Consider the following 18,547-nt stretch of genomic DNA (forward strand, 5'->3'; position numbering starts at 1 on the left):
TAAGACCTGTCCTTGGCAACAGAGTTTTTTAGTGAAAATTTATTTCATTATTGTTTAATAAATCAGTAGTTTAGCTTATATTAAATAAGTTTATTTCCTCATTGTTTAAGTAAACTAAGATTAAGCTGTGATTTTCATCATACATGAATTACCTTGGCAACATAAGGAAAGCTATTCTATATAAGTATAAAAAGTGCACCACACTCCTGATCATATTATGAAAAACAGTGTGCCTGCTCAAGGGTTTATATGAAAAGGGATAATTAACTATTTTTATTATCTATTGGTAGATTACCAACTATAAATTGCTTTCACCTCTTTATGGAGCTGAAGATCACTCAAAATTGAGTCTACCGATTCATTGATTTATTTTACTAAAACTTTAGACGTCTTTTAATTGTATCTAATGAGACAATAATATGTAATACATAGTTGATATATGAAACAGACAAAAACAACTGCAGGCAGACACATATACTCTGATCAAATTACCCAAGTTTGAACAATTATGGAGTTTATGTGAAAATATCCATAAAACACAAGTAAATGATTAGCTGTATGTCTATAGAGGTTGACTGTACTAGAGGGCTAACATAGTGCCACTAATAAAATGTCTACAGCAAAATGATGGAACAACCAATTCACAATGTGGATGATACAGCATGGCAGGTTACTCCACTCGTAACACACAATTTCAAAATAAAACCCAATTAAGTGATAAGTATCAATGTTAGTCATATCTGCCATGTGAAAATTAACAAAGATATAGATATTATTGTTCAGATACTCATATATCTAAACTTAAATATAGAATAAGTTACAGTATCTAAAATCGTTCTAGTCATTGCTACACTCTGTTGTTACATTTTGTAAGCTAAACACATGTCAGTGCACAATGAATGAGATGCCATTATCAAACAAATATCTTACTTTCTGTAGCCTCTCATTATCATCCTTCTGTTTCTGGTTTTCTTCTAAGAGAGCCTGATTTTCCTCATCTGACTTATCAGCAGACTTTAGTTTGTCAAGCTCTTCTTTCAGTGAATCCAGTTCCTGTAAACAAAAGCTTTCTGTACTATCATTGAAATATTTTCACTCTGTATAGTCTTCCCACTATATGGTAAGAACGTATTATGTTACTAATGAGAAAAGAGAAAGATTTATAATTTTTCTTATCTATTTGGACATTGCTAACTATAAATTGCTCACCACTCTTCATAGAGGTGAAGATCAATATTAAAATTATATTCTCTAATTCCAAAAGATTGTATAGGTGAAAATGTGTCATGGTAAAACTGCAAATATGTCTTAACATGCACAACAGTATGATTAAGAACTCTGTTAACAGTACTGAAAAATTATCAGAAATCCGATGCACAATTGTTATGTGAACTATATAAAACACCTGGAGGCACACACAAATATTCTGAATAAGATACTGAAGTTCATGGTGTGGGTTCCTGTAGTCATGTCCTAGTTCATGAACCATGGGCAACGTATGAGTGGCCAAGTAAGTGGTCCCAACAGTCGGGATACCAGTTACTTTGGAATAAGGCTGGGCATCTCGGACATATTCTGAGTCGTGGTCACCTTTGTGCTCATACGGCAAAGACAACCAAATCCACCGGTTAGTCCCTCAGCTGTTAGGCGTAAAACCCAATGGGACTCGGGGCAAGTAAGCCTAGCAACCTGCTTCCCTGGTACTTTAAATATGATGCTGGCAACAATCAGAGCAAAATGCCTCGGACCTTTGGAGGTGACGGAGTCCCAGCTCTAATTGACAAACCAGGGACTCCTAAGATACGACTTGGCAAACAAATGGTAATGAGATGGGGAGCTATTAATATCAATGGGGGCTACTCTGGGAAGAAGGTAGAGCTGGCAGAGGCTGCAAGTAAGATGGGGCTGGACGTTTTAGCTGTTAGTGACATTCGGTAAGGGGTGAGAAAGAAGAGGTAGTGGGAGAATACAAGGTCTACCTGTCAGGAGTCAAAGCAGGAATAGCACAATGGGGTGTAGGGCTTTACATCAGGAAAGAAATGGAACCCAGCGTAGTTGCAATAAGGTATGTAAACGAACGACTGATGTGGATAGATTTGACAGTGTCTAGCAAGAAAATTAGGATTGTGTCAGTATATTCGCATTGTGAAAGGACAGATCAAGATAAGATGGATAGTTTTTATGAGGCACTCAGTGATGTAGTTGTTAGAGTAAAGGACAAGGACAGTGTTCTGCTCATGGGTGATTTTAATGCCAGGATTGGAAATCGAACAGAAGGGTATGAAAAGGTTATGGGTAAATTTGGAGAGGATATGGAGGCCAACAGGAAGAGGAAACAACTCTTGGATTTCTGTGCCAGTATGGGCTTAGTAATCACAAACTCCTTTTTTAAACATAAGAACATTCATCGGTATACTTGGGAAGGCAGGGGAACCAGATCTGTCATTGACTATATAATAACAGATCAGGAATTCAGGAAGGCTGTGAGGGACACACGTGTATTCAGGGGATTCTTTGATGATACTAATCATTATCTAATCTTCAGTGAAATTGGGACTGTGAGGCCGAAAGTGCAGGAGGTCAGGTCCATATGTAGGAGGATAAGAGTGGAGAAACTTCAGGATAAGGAAATCAGGCACAAGTACATAACAGTGATCTCAGGAAGGTACCAGTTAGTTGAGTGTAGTCAATTACAGTCATTGGAAAAGGAATGGACAAGGTACAGGGACACAGTACGAGAAGTGGCAAAAGAATGTCTTGGAACAGTAGTGTGTAAAAGTAGGATGAAGCAAACAGCTTGGTGGAATGATACAGTCAAGGCAGCCTGTAAAAGGAAAAAGAAGGCGTATCAAAAATGGCTACATACCAGAACCCAGGTAGACAGAGAAAGTTATGTTGAAGAAAGAAACAAAGCCAAACAGATAATTGCAGCATCCAAGAAGAAATCATGGGAAGACTTTGGAAACAGGTTGGAGACTATGGGTCAAGCTGCTGGAAAACCATTCTGGAGTGTAATTAGCAGTCTTCGAAAGGGAGGTAAGAAGGAAATGACAAGTATTTTGGACAGGTCAGGAAAACTGCTGGTGAATCCTGTGGATGCCTTGGGCAGATGGAGGGAATATTTTGAAGAGTTGCTCAATGTAGGTGAAAATGCGATCAGTAATGTTTCAGATTTCAAGGTAGAATGGGATAGGAATGATGATGGAAATAGGATCACATTTGAGGAAGTGGAAAAAATGGTCAATAGATTGCAGTGCAAGAAAGCGGCTGGGGTGGATGAAATTAAGTCAGAACTCATCAAATACAGTGGAATGTCAGATCTTAAATGGCTACACAGGATAATTGAAATGGCCTGGGAGTCAGGACAGGTTCCATCAGACTGGACAAAAGCAGTAATCACACCAATCTTTAAACATGGAAACAGAAAAGATTGTAACAACTACAGAGGTATCTCTTTAATCAGCGTTGTGGGAAAAATCTTCACAGGAATTGTTGAAAGGAAAGTGCGGGTATTACTTGAGGACCAATTGCATGAAAGTCAGTGTGGGTTTAGGCCTCTTAGAGGCTGTCAGGACCAGATCTTTAGCTTACGGCAAATAATGGAGAAGTGTTATGAGTGGAACAGGGAATTGTATCTATGCTTTATAGATCTAGAAAAGGCATATGACCGGGTTCCTAGGTGGAAGTTATTGTCTGTTCTACAAGATTATGGAATAGGAGGCAAACTTTTGCAAGCATTTAAAGGTCTTTACATGGATAGTCAGGCAGCAGTTAGAGTTGACGGTAAATTGAGTTCATGGTTCAGAGTAGTTTCAGAGGTAAGACAAGGCTGCAACCTGTCTCCACTGTTGTTCATATTATTTATGGATCATATGTTGAAAACAATAGAGTGGCTGGGTGAGATTAAGATATGTGAACACAAAATACGCAGTCTTGCATATGCGGATGACTTAGTTGTGATGGCAGATTCGATTGAAAGTTTGCAAAGTAATATTTCAGAGCTAGATCAGAAATGTAAGGACTATGGTATGAAGATTAGAATCTCCAAAACGAAAGTAATGTCAGTGGGAAAGAAATATAAACGGATTGAGTGCCAAATAGGAGGAACAAAGTTAGAACAGGTGGATGGTTTCAAGTACTTAGGATGCATATTCTCACAGGATGGCAACATAGTGAAGGAACTGGAAGCGAGGTGTAGCAAAGCTAATGCAGTGAGTGCTCAGCTACGATCTACTCTCTTCTGCAAGAAGGGAGTCAGTACCAAGACTAAGTTATCTGTGCACCGTTCAATCTTTCGACCAACTTTGTAGTATGGGAGCGAAAGCTGAGTGGATTCAGGTTACCTTATCAACAAGGTTAAGGTTACGGATATGAAAGTAGCTAGGATGATTTCAGGTACTAGTAGATGGGAACAATGGCAGGAGGGTGTCCACAATGAGGAAATCAAAGAAAAACTGGGAATGAACTCTATAGATGTAGCAGTCAGGGCGAACAGGCTTAGATGGTGGGGTCATGTTACACGCATGGGAGAAGCAGTGTTACCCAAGAGACTCATGGATTCAGCAGTAGAGGGTAAGAGGAGTTGGGGCAGACCAAGGAGAAGGTACCTGGATTCAGTTAAGAATGATTTTGAAGTAATAGGTTTAACATCAGAAGAGGCACCAATGTTAGCACTGAATAGGGGATCATGGAGGAGCTGTATAAGGGGGGCTATGCTCCAGACTGAACGCTGAAAGGCATAATCAGTCTTAAATGATGATGATGATGATGATGAGTTACTCAAATTTGAACAACTACTGGGAGACTGAAGGTGAGAAGGCAGATTAGAGTTTAACATTCCATCAACATTAAGATCATTAGAGATGGAGCACACACTCAGGGTGCTTTTAAGGATGGGGAAGGTAACTGACCATGCCCTTTCAAACAAACCATCCTGATATTTGCCTACACTGATCATGGTAAAAGATGTGAGACATAAATCTGGATGGCAAGATACAGATTTGAACAATTATACTCCTGAATGCAAATCCAGCATGTTAATCATGGTGTTTACATGCAGCTCTGTGCTTATTGTCATTGACTATTGTTATTAAAACAAGAACAGTTGAAAAAAATACTCTTTTGGACTCTTGACGCAACCTTGTTAGAGGCAAGAATAATTTTTATTATTCATGTTAAGAAAAGTCATAGTATCCAAGCCAACTTTCTTTTAATTGCAACTTTATTTGTTTCTAATGTCTGACTGTACAAGTGACTTGCAGGAAGTTACATATTCATGTGGAAAGTGAGATATTTATTGTGTATGAAGGTCAAATACATCATTAGTTGATGAAAAGTAAAGTTTGTATGTCTACTTATTTCATAAGTAGAAAGAGTCTAAGAATTCCTGAACCCAGCATTATTAAATGGAGAAGAAGTCAAGAAGGTTTCCAGCAGCTAGCTATTCAGTACAGAAGAGTGGCTGCAAATTCCACATAAGTCACCTCGTAAAGAAGTGGAAGGTGGTTTGGGGGGAATAAGCCGATATAACCCAAATCCACACTCACACTTTAAGTCGTTAGAATGTTAGAATATTGCCTTCGATTACTACCACAGGTCCCATGAAAGACTTCTCCTACCAGCCAGAACCCAGGCATGATGCACATATTGATCAGTTGTTCACCTAGATGGTAGTATACCTGGACACAATCATCAACTTAATGTAACAAGAAATGTGATTCATCATACCGGCAATTCATGGTCCAATCTTAACAGTTCCATGCTCACTGCTATTGAATTTATGATGTCATTAGATGAACATGAGAATATGTAGGGGTGTTGTGCTGCAGAACCCCATATTCAATAATACACACTGAACAGTGTGCTCTGAAGCACTTGCACCTGTTCCAGCACTGTACTCGGACATAAGATCTGTCACAGATCAGTGCCTATCCTGCTCCACATTTCCTGCCCATATCTTCAATAGGATGAGTCCCCATTCATCTCACTCAGCTGATATATTTTCCTTACCATGTCATATGTCACATGGTATTCAGTCTTGCAGGTGGTAGTGATCATAATGTTTTGGGCCATCAGTATACAAAAAATGAAAACAAACACAAATATTCTAAAGAGGTTTCCCAAATCTGTTAAACTGTTGAGTGATTGTGAGGGATCTACAGCTTGTAAGGGGACACCCTCCTCTAGCATTACTTTTCCTCAATGGAAGTAGTTGATACCTGAAATATTTTCGACTTTTTAAACAGGTGTTTTCCTAAAAAAAATTCATATGATTTTGTACATGATGTATTATAATTAAAGCTAAAATCCATAAAAATAAATTACTTCATTTTCTTTGTCATGATCTACATTTAATAGCTCTGAATGTACAGTTAATTTTATTTATTTATTTATTTTTTTTTTGAAGGTATTTGAAATTACAAAATATTTATCACACTTAAAATTTCTGTTATTAATTACACAGTTTAGTACTGTTTATTATGTTTACTTCTGGACTCATTCATAAAATAATAATATAAATTAATAGAAATTCATTTGTCAAGAAAATTTGCAAACCCTTTGGAATATTGTTATTACTGCAGAGTGAAGTAGTTGTGAGTATGCCTCTGATGTGATTGGACATATTTTTATATTTTGGAATAAGAATGTAATTTTGGCTTTGTTAATGTGAAAATTCGGAAGACAGTGTAATTTAGAAAAATGTGAGAGAATAAAATTTTTGTTAAAACAAAAAATACATTGCAGGTAATTCATCAGAATTCATCACATCAACTGGAACCATGAGATCCCAAAATATGAGAATTTCAGCTTCAACAATCAGCCCCTAGACGTGAAGAACTGGAGCCAACAACATGAAAAAAAGATAAGTAAAAAGTTTATTGTAAATCTTACATTAAAAGAGTCAGTGACAGTCAACAAATGATGGAGGGAGGGGTAGATTACAAATGGGGACTCAGCTGAGATCAATTGACTAACAATGAAGTTTTGTCTGTTGCATAAGAAGGGAGAGTGATTTGTGTCATTGGCAATTTATATATGAATAGATTTCCAATCAAATGAAGAAAGAAGACTGAGGGATGCCTCACAAAGTAAATTACAACAACAGTAATGATGTACTGCCAACAATGAAAGACCAGATTGAATGAAAGAGGACTTTACAACCACAACCAGAGACATAAAAAAGGAAAGATAATTACAAACTATAAGTGAAATTAAATTCTTTGTGGACTCCTGTGCTTGTTAAAAAAAAACAAATGGAGGGTAGGAGTGAGGTAGAAGTGATAGCTGTAGAATCCAGTCATTCTCAATCGAGAGAAGTTTTCCGAAGTAAGAGTGATTTCAGGTGTACCGCAGGGGAGTGTCATAGGACCGTTGTTATTCACAGTATATATAAATGACATTGTGGATAACATCAGAAGTTCACTGAGGCTTTTTGCAGATGTTGCTGTAGTATATCAAGAGGCTGTAACAATGGAAAACTGTACTGAAATGCAGGAGGATCTGCAACGAATTGACACATGGTGCAGGGAATGGCAATTGAATCTCAATGTAGACAAGTGTAATGTGCTGCAAATACATAGAAAGAAAGATCCTTTATCATTTAGCTACAATATAGCGAGTCAGCAACTGGAAGCAGCTAATTCCATAAAATATCTGGGAGTAGGCATTAGGAGTGACTCAAAATGGAATGACCATATAAAATTAATCATTTTGATGATATAGTACAAGGACGCTAATAAATTGAATTGAATTGAATCGTCGGTAAAGCAGATTCCAGACTGAGATTCCTAAGGAAATGCCGTCCGAAAACAAAGGAAGCAGGTTACAGTACACTTGTTTGCCCACTGCTTGAATACCGCTCACCAATGTGGGATCCGTACCAGATAGGGTTGATAGAAGAGGTAGAGAAGATCCAACAGAGAGCAGCACACTTCATTACAGGATCATTTAGTAATCATGAAAGTGTTACGGAGATGATAGATAAACTCCAGTGGAAGACTCTGCAAGAGAGATGATCAGTAGCTCAGTACGGGCATTTGTTGAAGTTTCGAGAACATACCTTCAATGAGGAGTCAAGCAGTATACTGCTCCCTCCTATGTATATCTCGCAAAGAGACCATGACGATAAAATCAGAGAGATTAGAGCCCATACAGAGGCATTCCGACAATCTTTCTTTCCATGAATAATACGTGACTGGAATAGAAGGGAGAACTGATAGAGGTACTCAAGGTACCCTCTGCCACACACCGTGGCTTGCAGAGTATGGATGTAGATGTAGATGTAGACATGTCTGAGCCAAGCGAAAACATAGACAGCAAAGAAACAGTAAAAACTGATATTTTGCAGTTAATTTTGGCAAAACTAGAGAAAATGAAGGCAGATAACAATAGCAAATTTAGTGCAGTTAATGATCAGTTAAAAACTGGGTTGTCAGGGTGGTTAAAAACTGTGTATGAGAAAGCTGATGTTTTAGAAAATACATTTACTGCTATGGAAATGAGTTGATTGTTGAATCAGAAAGACAATCAAAGAATGTTAATGACATCAGGGTTGAACAGAAGACTGTAGCAGACAAAATGGAACAAAACAGCACCAGTTTGGATCAAGCAATTTTAAATTTTGAAAACAATATGGAACCTTATGTCACTGTTTTATATAAAAAAATTTCAGCATTTCAAGAAATTCAAGTAAGCTAAAGTCTAAGTGCAAACAATGGTACTGTGTGGTCCAAAAGTTTTTCATCAGACAATTTACATCCAGTCGATTTTCTATATCGCTGTAGAGATAGTTTTGTGTCAGGCATGAATGACAATCAAAAAATTAATTTTTTAAAAACATATCTTGAAGGTGAAGCTCTGTTATGGGTAAATTTAAATTTAAGCCAGTGGGAAATATATTAAAGTATCGAAAAATGTTTTTTAAATAAATTTTGGTTGGAAGCTGAACAGAGGAGAATTAAAAATGAATTTCTGATTGGTCCAGATTGTAGGAATAGGGATGGTACTTTGAAAGACTTTTGTAATAACCAACTTAAAAAATTAACATACCTTGACAAACCATTTGATGAAATGACCTTGATTGATGCATTTAAAAGGATATACCAGATAGTTTGCAGTTGGATTTAGTAACAGACCTGATGATTGCCTTGAACAGTTTTTACGATAAATTGACAGGCTCAATTGGGCAGTAGAAAGAAGTATGTATCATAATAATCAGAATGATAGAAATCACAGTGGGAATAATTACAGAAACAGAGACAATGGTAACTTCCATCAGGATCAAAATGTTAAAAGAAGCAGAAATTTTGAACATCAAAAGGATTGGAATAATGGGGATAAACATGGGCATTTTAACAGAAGAAATCGTCATAGAAGTAATTACTTGGTAAGCAGCAGTGTGCCTCAATGAAGGTCCACAGTTTTGGGGTGGGGAACCTCCAAGCTACACTTGCAGTTAGAAAATAATAACCATGTTAATGATATGACACAGGTTTCTGACATTGAGCAGAAGTAATATCAGATTTCCCATTTATGTTTTGATCAAAAGTTTTGGGAACCTATGTTTAATTATCGTGATGTAGGTATCAATCACAAACCAGAATGTGAGAGTAGTGAGAATTTTGATGTAGTATGTAGTAATGAATTCTTATCTTGGTCAGAAAACAGTGTTATTGGTGTTTTTAAATCAAATGAGGACCCTATTGGAGCTGAATTATGTGATTTTTTTATGCAGATGTGAATGAGAGCTGTGAAATAACTGTGTTTGGTAAGTCTGAGACTAGTAGCTTATTGCAAGCGAGTGTAGGTGAGATAAGTGACTTTGATGGAGATGAGACTTTTGTTGTTAGTGATGTTGATGGGATAGTTTTCATGAATATGGTGATGATGAGTATCAGATATTTGTAGAGTTTAAGAATAATGAAGTTTCAGAGTTATTTGTTAGAGATGTTGATAATATAGGTAAGGTAAGTGATTTAGGTAATTATGTAACTGAGAGTCATGGAATACCAGTTCAGTCAAAACAGTTTTTCATAACTGTCATTCAGAGTAATGATCCAAACAGAAAAGGTGAGTTATCTGTAAGCCTAGAGAATAAAGGTGAAAACTTTTTGAAGTTTGTTTGGGACCAGATAGGTGATAACATAGATAAATGTGCATTCTGGAAGAAATTATTTATAGTTGGTCAGAATTTGTATTCAAATTGGTGCAATGAAGTGCAAGAAGATCTTAGAAGGAATGTAATTTTGACAGTAATATATTTTGTGTTTCCTCTGTAATAAGTGATGTTAGCTGTGCCATGGTAACCATTCATTGTGTTCAATCTTTACCGACAATGTAACCAAAGTAATGCTGTATATGAGTAGAGTTGATAAAACCCTATAAAGACAATGTGGATGTAGCATTTGATGAAATTGAAAGCGATCTTTTGCATGAAGAGCCTGACAACAGAGAAGATGACTCAGATTTTGGGTGTCTTTACAATGAAATTAATATTGATCAGTGAGCAGGTAACTGGTTGGTAAATGTAGCCTGATTTCTGGTATATCTGAACAATTTAGAGACAAGATCCACTATAGTAAGAATTCTGTCAAAATGTCCATTGTACATGTAAAGATAAGGGGAGCTACTGGTAAACAATGCAAATTGTTAAACTTTCAATTACTGTTAACTTTTAGTATAGAAGACAAAACCTTTGAACATGGATGCATAATGATGCCTAGACTGGAAGAAAATATGCACTATATTTGCAGTTTCATATGACTATATGATGGTCTTTTGTTTATCTTGAATGTAGTCCATAAGGCGATGTGATTTCTGAAATTCTGTCTTATCTATGATTCAATTTAAATCTATGACACACTATGTTTCCAACGTGATAATACAACTATTTAATTATGTTTTGTAATAGATTTGTGGTTTATCACCTTACTAGTTCTTTTTTTTTACATTGCATTTAGCCCTGGTTATTAATGTTTCATAAGTGAACACTTTTTAATCCCTTCTCACATGAATCCTACATAACAATATCATGAGAAGGAAAGTTGCCACTTACCATGTAGTGGAGGGGCTGAGTTATGGATAGGCAGAACAAAATGATTCTCACAATTAAAGCTTTCAGCCACTGGCCTTCGTGACAACAGACACACTAACGCACAGACAAACAAATGCAACTCACACACACGACTACAGTCTCAGGCAACTGAAACCACAATACAAGCAGCAGCATCAATGCATGAAAGGAGTGGTAACTGGGTGGGGGTAAGGAGGAGAGTGGGGAGAGCGGGGAAGGATACCACAGTGGGGATGGTGGAGGGCACAGGAAAGGTGGGGGGGGGGGGGGGGGAGGGGGAAATAATGGAAAAGGAGATAATTAAAAAGACTGGGTGTGGTGGTGGAATGACAGCTTTGTAGTACTGGAGTGGGAACAGGGAAGGTGCTGGATGTGTGAGGACAGTGACTAACAAAGGGTAAAGTTAAACAACAGGAGGGTTAGGGGAACATAGGATGCACTGCAGGGAGAGTTCCCACTGCACAATTCAGAAAAGCTGGTGTTGGTGGGAAGGATCCATATCACACAGGCTGTGAAGCAGTCATTGAAATGAAGGATATCATCTTTGGCAGCATGTTAAGCAACAGGATGGTCCACTTGTTTTTTGGCCATAGTTTGTGGGTGGCCATTCATGCAGACAGACAGTTTGTTGGTTGTCATACCTACATAGATTGCAGCAGAGTTGTTGCAGCTTAGCTTGTAGATCACATGGCTGGTTTCATGGGTAGCCCTGTCTTTGATGGGATAGGTGATGTTAGTGACCAGACTGGAGTAGGTGGTGGTGGGAGGATGTATGGGACAGATCTTGCATATAGGTCTATTATGGGGTTGTAAGCCATGAGGTAAGGGATTGAGAACAGAGGTTGTTTAGGGATGGACAAGTATATAGTGAATGATTGTGGGCAGGATATTTCTCATTTCAGGGCATAACAAGTGTTAATCGAAACCCTGGAAGAGAATTTAATTCAGTTGCACCAGCCCTGGGTGGTACTGAGTTATGAGGGGTATGCTCTTCTGTGGCTAGATGGTGGGACTTAGGGAGGTGTGGGAGACAGGAGAAACCTCCAAAACTCCCTCCCACCACCTCACAGATTCCAGATCCTAAAGAGATCTGCAACACCATCATGAAACTTTCCTTCAGAAGCCTTAGCCTCACATAAATATCAGTCCTTTCCAAAGGCTTCACCTTTTGTCCCACTCCCAAATTTATTCATGCAGATCTTCTCTCCTTCTCCCAGTCCTTACAGTGGAAACACTTCTTCGCCACCAACTGTACCAATCAGACGTAATCAAAGACAAATATTGAACCATGCCTAACTCAGTTCACTCCTCCATCCAACCATGATCCACCCCCACTGCCTCCAAACCACCTACTGTTAACTTTTGAGAATTTCTTAACCTCAAACCTTGCCTCACCATCCTTCCATCCTTCCCCAAATCCCTCAACATGCAGACTAACTTTACATCCACAGAAAGAACCACAGTCCACCATCTAAAAACTGGTTCTGATGACCTTATAATTTTACATGCAGACAAAGGCTTCACCTCTGTTGTTTTGAAGTGCAAGGATTACCTGGCAGGATGACTCTGCCAGCTGTCACATATTTCCACCTACAAAACTTGCCACAATGATCCCTTTCCAGTAATCCACCAGGATTTCCAGTCATTACTCAAATCCTATTTGTAGACTTAGAGAAAGCTTTTGACAATGTTGACTGGAAACCTCTCATTCAAATTCTAAAGGTGGCAGGGGTAAAATACAGGGAGCGAAAGGCTATTTACAATTTGTACAGAAACCAGATGGCAGTTATAAGAGTCGAGGGGCATGAAAGGGAAGCAGTGGTTGAGAAGGGAGTGAGACAGGTTTGTAGCCTCTTCCCGATGCTGTTCAATCTGTATATTGAGCAAGCAGTAAAGGAAACAAAAGATAAGTTCAGAGTATGTATTAAAATCCATGGAGAAGAAATAAAAACTTTGAGGTTCGCTGATGACATTGTAATTCTGTCAGAGACAGAAAAGGACTTGGAAGAGCAGTTGAATGGAATGGACAGTGTCTTGAAAGGATGATATAAGATGAACATCAACAAAAGCAAAACGGGGATAATGGAATGTAGTCAAATGAAGTGGGGTGATGCTGAGGGAATTAGATTAGGAAATGAGACACTTAAAGTAGTAAAGGAGTTTTGCTATTTGGGAAGCAAAATAAATGATGATGGTCAAAGTAGAGAGGATATATAATGTAGACTGGCAATTGCAAGGAAAGCGTTTCTGAAGAAGAGAAATTTGTTAACATCGAGTATTGATTTAAGTGTCGGGAAGTCATGTCTCAAAGTATTTGTATCGAGTGTAGCCTTTTATGGAAGTGAAACATGGACGATAAATAGTTTAGACAAGAAGAGAATCGAAGCTTTCGAAATGCAGTGCTACAGAAGAATGATGAGGATTAGGTGGGTAGATCACATAACTAATGAGGAGGTATTGAATAGAATTGGGGAGAAGAGGAGTTTGTGGCACAACTTGACAAGAAGAAGGGACCGGTTGGTAGGACATGTCCTGAGGCATCAAGGGATCAGAAATTTAGCATTGGAGAGCAGTGTGGAGGGTAAAAATCATAGAGGGAGACCAAGAGATCAATACACTAAGCAGATTCAAATGGATGCAGGTTGCAGTAAGTAATGGGAGATGAAAAAGCTTGACAGGATAGAGTAGCATGGAGAGCTGCATCAAACCAGTTTCAGGATTGAAGACCACTACAACAATGACAACAAAAACAACAACTCAAATCCTTATGTCTATCCCAGAACCTCTCCCCAGACTCCATCTCTCTACTCACTCCTACTGCTCCCTACACTGCTACCTTCTACATGCCTTCTAAAGTCCGTAAACCTGCCCATTATGGCTCGTTACTGTGCCCTCACTGAAAGAATCTCTGCTCTTGTAGACCAACACCTACAACCTATTACCCGGAACCTATCCTCCTATATAAAAGATCCCAACCATTTGCTCTACCAACTCTCCACAGTTCCTGGACCATTACCACATGGTGCCCTGCTTGTAACTATTGATGCCACCTCCCTGTACCCTAACATTCCTAATGCCGATAGCCTTACTGCTATTGAACACTACCATTCCCAACTCCCAATGGATACCAAACCAACAACCGCCTTCCTAGTTGCCATGACCAACTATATCCTCACCCAAAATTACTACAAACAAACAAAACTGGGTTACTGCTTTGGGCACCCGCATGGCACCATCCTATGCCAACCTATTCATGAGCCATCTAGAGCAATCCTTCCTAAAAAACCCAGAATCCTAAACCCCTCACCTGTTTCAGATTCATTGATGACATCTTCGCTATCTGGATTGAGGGTGACACATTCTTCCAGTACCTCAACAACTTCTCCCCCATTTGTTTCACGTGGCCCTACTCAACCCAACATGCTACCTTCCTAGATGTTGACCTCCACCTCAGAGATCGCTACATCAGTACCTCCATCCATATCAAACCTACTAACCACCAGCAATACCTCCACTTCAAAAGTTGCCATCCATTCCATACCAAGAAGTCCCTTCCAAACAGCCTGGCCACCCATAGTCATTGCATCTGCAGTGACAAGCAGTCCCTCTCAAAATATATCCAGGGTGTCACTGATGCATTCGCTGACAATAATTGTCCTCCAAACCTTCTACAAAAACAAATCTCCCATGCATTATCTTTCCAGTCTCTCACCACCTCCCTAAGTCCCACCGTACAACCACAGAGGAGCATACCCCTCATAACTCAGTACCACCCAGGACTGGAGCAACTGAATTAAATTCCCTTCCAGGGTTTCGATTAACACTTGTTATGCGCTGAAATGAGAAATATCCTGCCCATGATCATTCACAATATACTTGTCCATCCTTACACAACCTCTGCTCTCAGTCCCTTACCTCATGGCTCACAACCCCATAATAGACCTATATGCAAGATCTGTCCCATACATCCTCCCACCACCACCTACTCCAGTCCGGTCACTAACATCACCTATCCCATCAAAGACAGGGCTACCTGTGAAACCAGCCATGGGGTCCACAAGTTAAGCTGCAACAACTCTGATGCATTCTATGTATGTATGACAACCAACAAGATGTCTGCCTGCATGAATAGCCAGCCACAAACTGTGGCCAAGAAACAAGTGGACCACCCTGTTGCTAAACATGCTGACAAAGATGATATCCTTCATTTCAATGACTGCTTCACAGCCTGTGCCATATGGATCCTTCCACCAACACCAGCTTTTCTGAATTTCATAGGTGGGAAGCTTCCCTGCAATACATCCTATGTTCCTGTAACCCTCCTGGCCTTAACCTTCATTAGTTACTGTCCTCATACACCCAGCCCCTTCCCTGCTCCCATTCTAGTACTACACAGCCGTCATTCCACTACCACACACAGTCTTTTTATTTATCTCCTTTTCCGCTATTCCCCCCCCCCCCCCCCCCCCCCCCCCACGCCCTATCCCACCCTCCTCTTCCATGCTCACCATCTAACCTGCAGCACTTCACTGTCCGCCACCTCCATCATACTATCCCTCCCCTGCCCCACCTCAGCCTCCACCTTACCCTCACCCAGTCGCCACTCCCATCATGTGTGGTTGGTGGTGCTTGCAGTGTGGTTTAAGTTGCCTGAAACTGAAGTCATGTGTGTGAGTTCCATTTGCAAGAATGTGTGTGTTTGCTTATTTGTGTCTATTGTGATGAAGGCCAGTGGCCAAAAGATTTAATTGTGAGAGTAATTTTGTTGTTGTGTCTATCTGCAACCCAGCATCTCCACTATATGGTGAGTGGCAACTTTCCTTCTCATAATATTGTTATATTCCATCCTGGATTTTCCATTGTTTGTAAATCCTATACAGTTGCTTTTGGAATATAAGTAGGAAGAGCTTATGCTGTGTGATGTGAGGAAGGTACTTAACAGCATATATAGTACACAAAACAATGTTCAGGATCTGATGTGAATGCTAGACATGAGGTTACCTATCTGTTGGAGCATGTGATGAGAAATCTAGGGAGGAAAATGAAAGATGTGGATGGATCCACTCCCCCTACTGCTGTATGGCTGTACCCTGCTAGTCCAGTTGGCTTACAAGAGATCACTGGTGCTGGTTAATGTGCTCAAGCACCTGTCACCTACATCAGTGCTGTGACTGAGATTTGTAAATTGTTACCCAAGAGATCATCCTTTATGAACAATTCATGGAACTATTTTCTTAGAAAAACGGGGTACTGGCATGGACATTGTTAATCCACATAAACATATGTTTTTTTTTTTCAGATAAGGTGATTGACTTCCCAATACATTACCTCACTTTAAATCAGTATGTATTTTTTGTATAAATTGTAAATGAATCTTCTAGGCTGCTACATATGAAGGTGTTGGTAAGGAGGAGAGTGGGGAGAGGGGGGGAAGGATACTACAGTGGGGCTGGTGCAGGGCACAGGAAAGGTGGGGGGAGGGGGGAAATAGTGTAAAAGGAGATAATTAAAAAGAGTTCTGTATGATGACTTTACTGTTTGGATCTTACTTTCATTCTTATAATTTAGTTTTGTGCACTGTCTTCCGTCATGGAGATAAGAACTTAGTAATTTTAGAGCTACTCCTCTTATCCTGTAATTTTCTAACTAGGATAACAGTACTGCATGATTCACAGAATCAAATGCTTTAGACAGATCTAGGAAAGTCCCTATAACTTTGTTTCCTTCATCCAGGCTGTTCAGTACTTCATGGAAAAAATTTGGTAATGCTGTTATTGTATATCGTCCTTTTCGAAACCCATGTTATGTTTTGAATATAATAGAGGGAAACATTCCACGTGGGAAAAATATATCTAAAAAGAAAGATGATGAAACTTACCAAACAAAAGTGCTGGCAGGTCGATAGACACACAAACAAACACAAACATACACACAAAATTCTAGCTTTCGCAACCAATGGTTGCCTCGTCAGGAAAGAGGGAAGGAGAAGGAAAGACAAAAGGATATGGGTTTTAAGGGAGAGGGTAAGGAGTCATTCCAATCCCGGGAGCGGAAAGACTTACCTTAGGGGGAAAAAAGCAGGTATACACTCGCACACACACACATATCCATCCACACATACACAGACACAAGCAGACATTTGTAAAGGCAAAGAGTTTGGGCATTTTTTGGGCAGAGATGTCAGTCGGGGCGGATGTACAGAGGCAAAGATGAAGTTGAAAGACAGGTGAGGTATGAGCGGCGGCAAATTGAAATTAGAAATTAGCGGAGATTGAGGCCTGGCGTATAGCGAGAAGAAAGGATATGCTGAAGGGCAAGTTCCCATCTCCGGAGTTCTGACAGGTTGGTGTTAGTGGGAAGTATCCAGATAACCCGGACGGTGTAACACTGTGCCAAGATGTGCTGGCCGTGCACCAAGGCATGTTTAGCCACAGGGTGATCCTCATTACCAACAAACACTGTCTGCCTGTGTCCATTCATGCGAATGGACAGTTTGTTGCTGGTCATTCCCACATAGAACGCTTCACAGTGTAGGCAGGTCAGTTGGTAAATCACGTGGGTGCTTTCACACGTGGCTCTGCCTTTGATCGTGTACACCTTCCGGGTTACAGGACTGGAATAGGTGGTGGTGGGAGGGTGCATGGGACAGGTTTTACACCGGGGGCGGTTACAGGGGTAGGAGCCAGAGGGTAGGGAAGGTGGTTTGGGGATTTCATAGGGATGAACTAAGAGGTTGCGAAGGTTAGGTGGACGGCGGAAAGACACTCTTGGTGGAGTGGGGAGGATTTCATGAAGGATGGATCTCATTTCAGGGCAGGATTTGAGGAAGTCGTATCCCTGCTGGAGAGCCACATTCAGAATCTGATCCAGTCCCGGAAAGTATCCTGTCACAAGTGGGGCACTTTTGGGGTTCTTCTGTGGAAGGTTCCGGGTTTGAGGAGATGAGGATGTGGCTCTGGTTATTTGCTTCTGTACCAGGTCGGGAGGGTAGTTACGGGATGCAAAAGCTGTTTTCAGGTTGTTGGTGTAATGGTTCAAGGATTCCGGACTGGAGCAGATTCGTTTGCCACGAAGACCTAGGCTGTAGGGAAGGGACCGTTTGATGTGGAATGGGTGGCAGCTGTCATAATGGAGGTACTGTTGCTTGTTGGTGGGTTTAATGTGGACGGACGTGTGAAGCTGGCCATTGGACAGGTGGAGGTCAACGTCAAGGAAAGTGGCATGGGATTTGGAGTAGGACCAGGTGAATCTGATGGAACCAAAGGAGTTGAGGTTGGAGAGGAAATTCTGGAGTTCTTCTTCACTGTGAGTCCAGATCACGAAAATGTCATCAATAAATCTGTACCAAACTTCGGGTTGGCAGGCCTGGGTAACCAGGAAGGCTTCCTCTAAGCGACCCATGAATAGGTTGGCATACGAGGGGGCCATCCTGGTACCCATGGCTGTTCCCTTTAATTGTTGGTATGTCTGGCCTTC

At 40.1% G+C, this 18,547-nt stretch overlaps 1 protein-coding gene across 1 annotated transcript in view; it reads right to left on the minus strand.

Annotated features, from left to right (window-relative positions):
- Positions 1–18,547, minus strand: part of LOC126444898 (uncharacterized) — a 697,169-nt gene that overhangs the window by 376,469 nt on the left and 302,153 nt on the right. The window contains exon 8 of the mRNA XM_050090969.1: positions 931–1,053. Within this exon, the coding sequence (XP_049946926.1) occupies positions 931–1,053 (123 nt within the window). The remainder of the gene's footprint in view (positions 1–930; positions 1,054–18,547) is intronic.

This window comes from Schistocerca serialis, chromosome 1 (assembly GCF_023864345.2).
Source record: "Schistocerca serialis cubense isolate TAMUIC-IGC-003099 chromosome 1, iqSchSeri2.2, whole genome shotgun sequence".
In the NCBI taxonomy this organism is placed as follows: Eukaryota; Metazoa; Arthropoda; class Insecta; order Orthoptera; family Acrididae; genus Schistocerca; species Schistocerca serialis.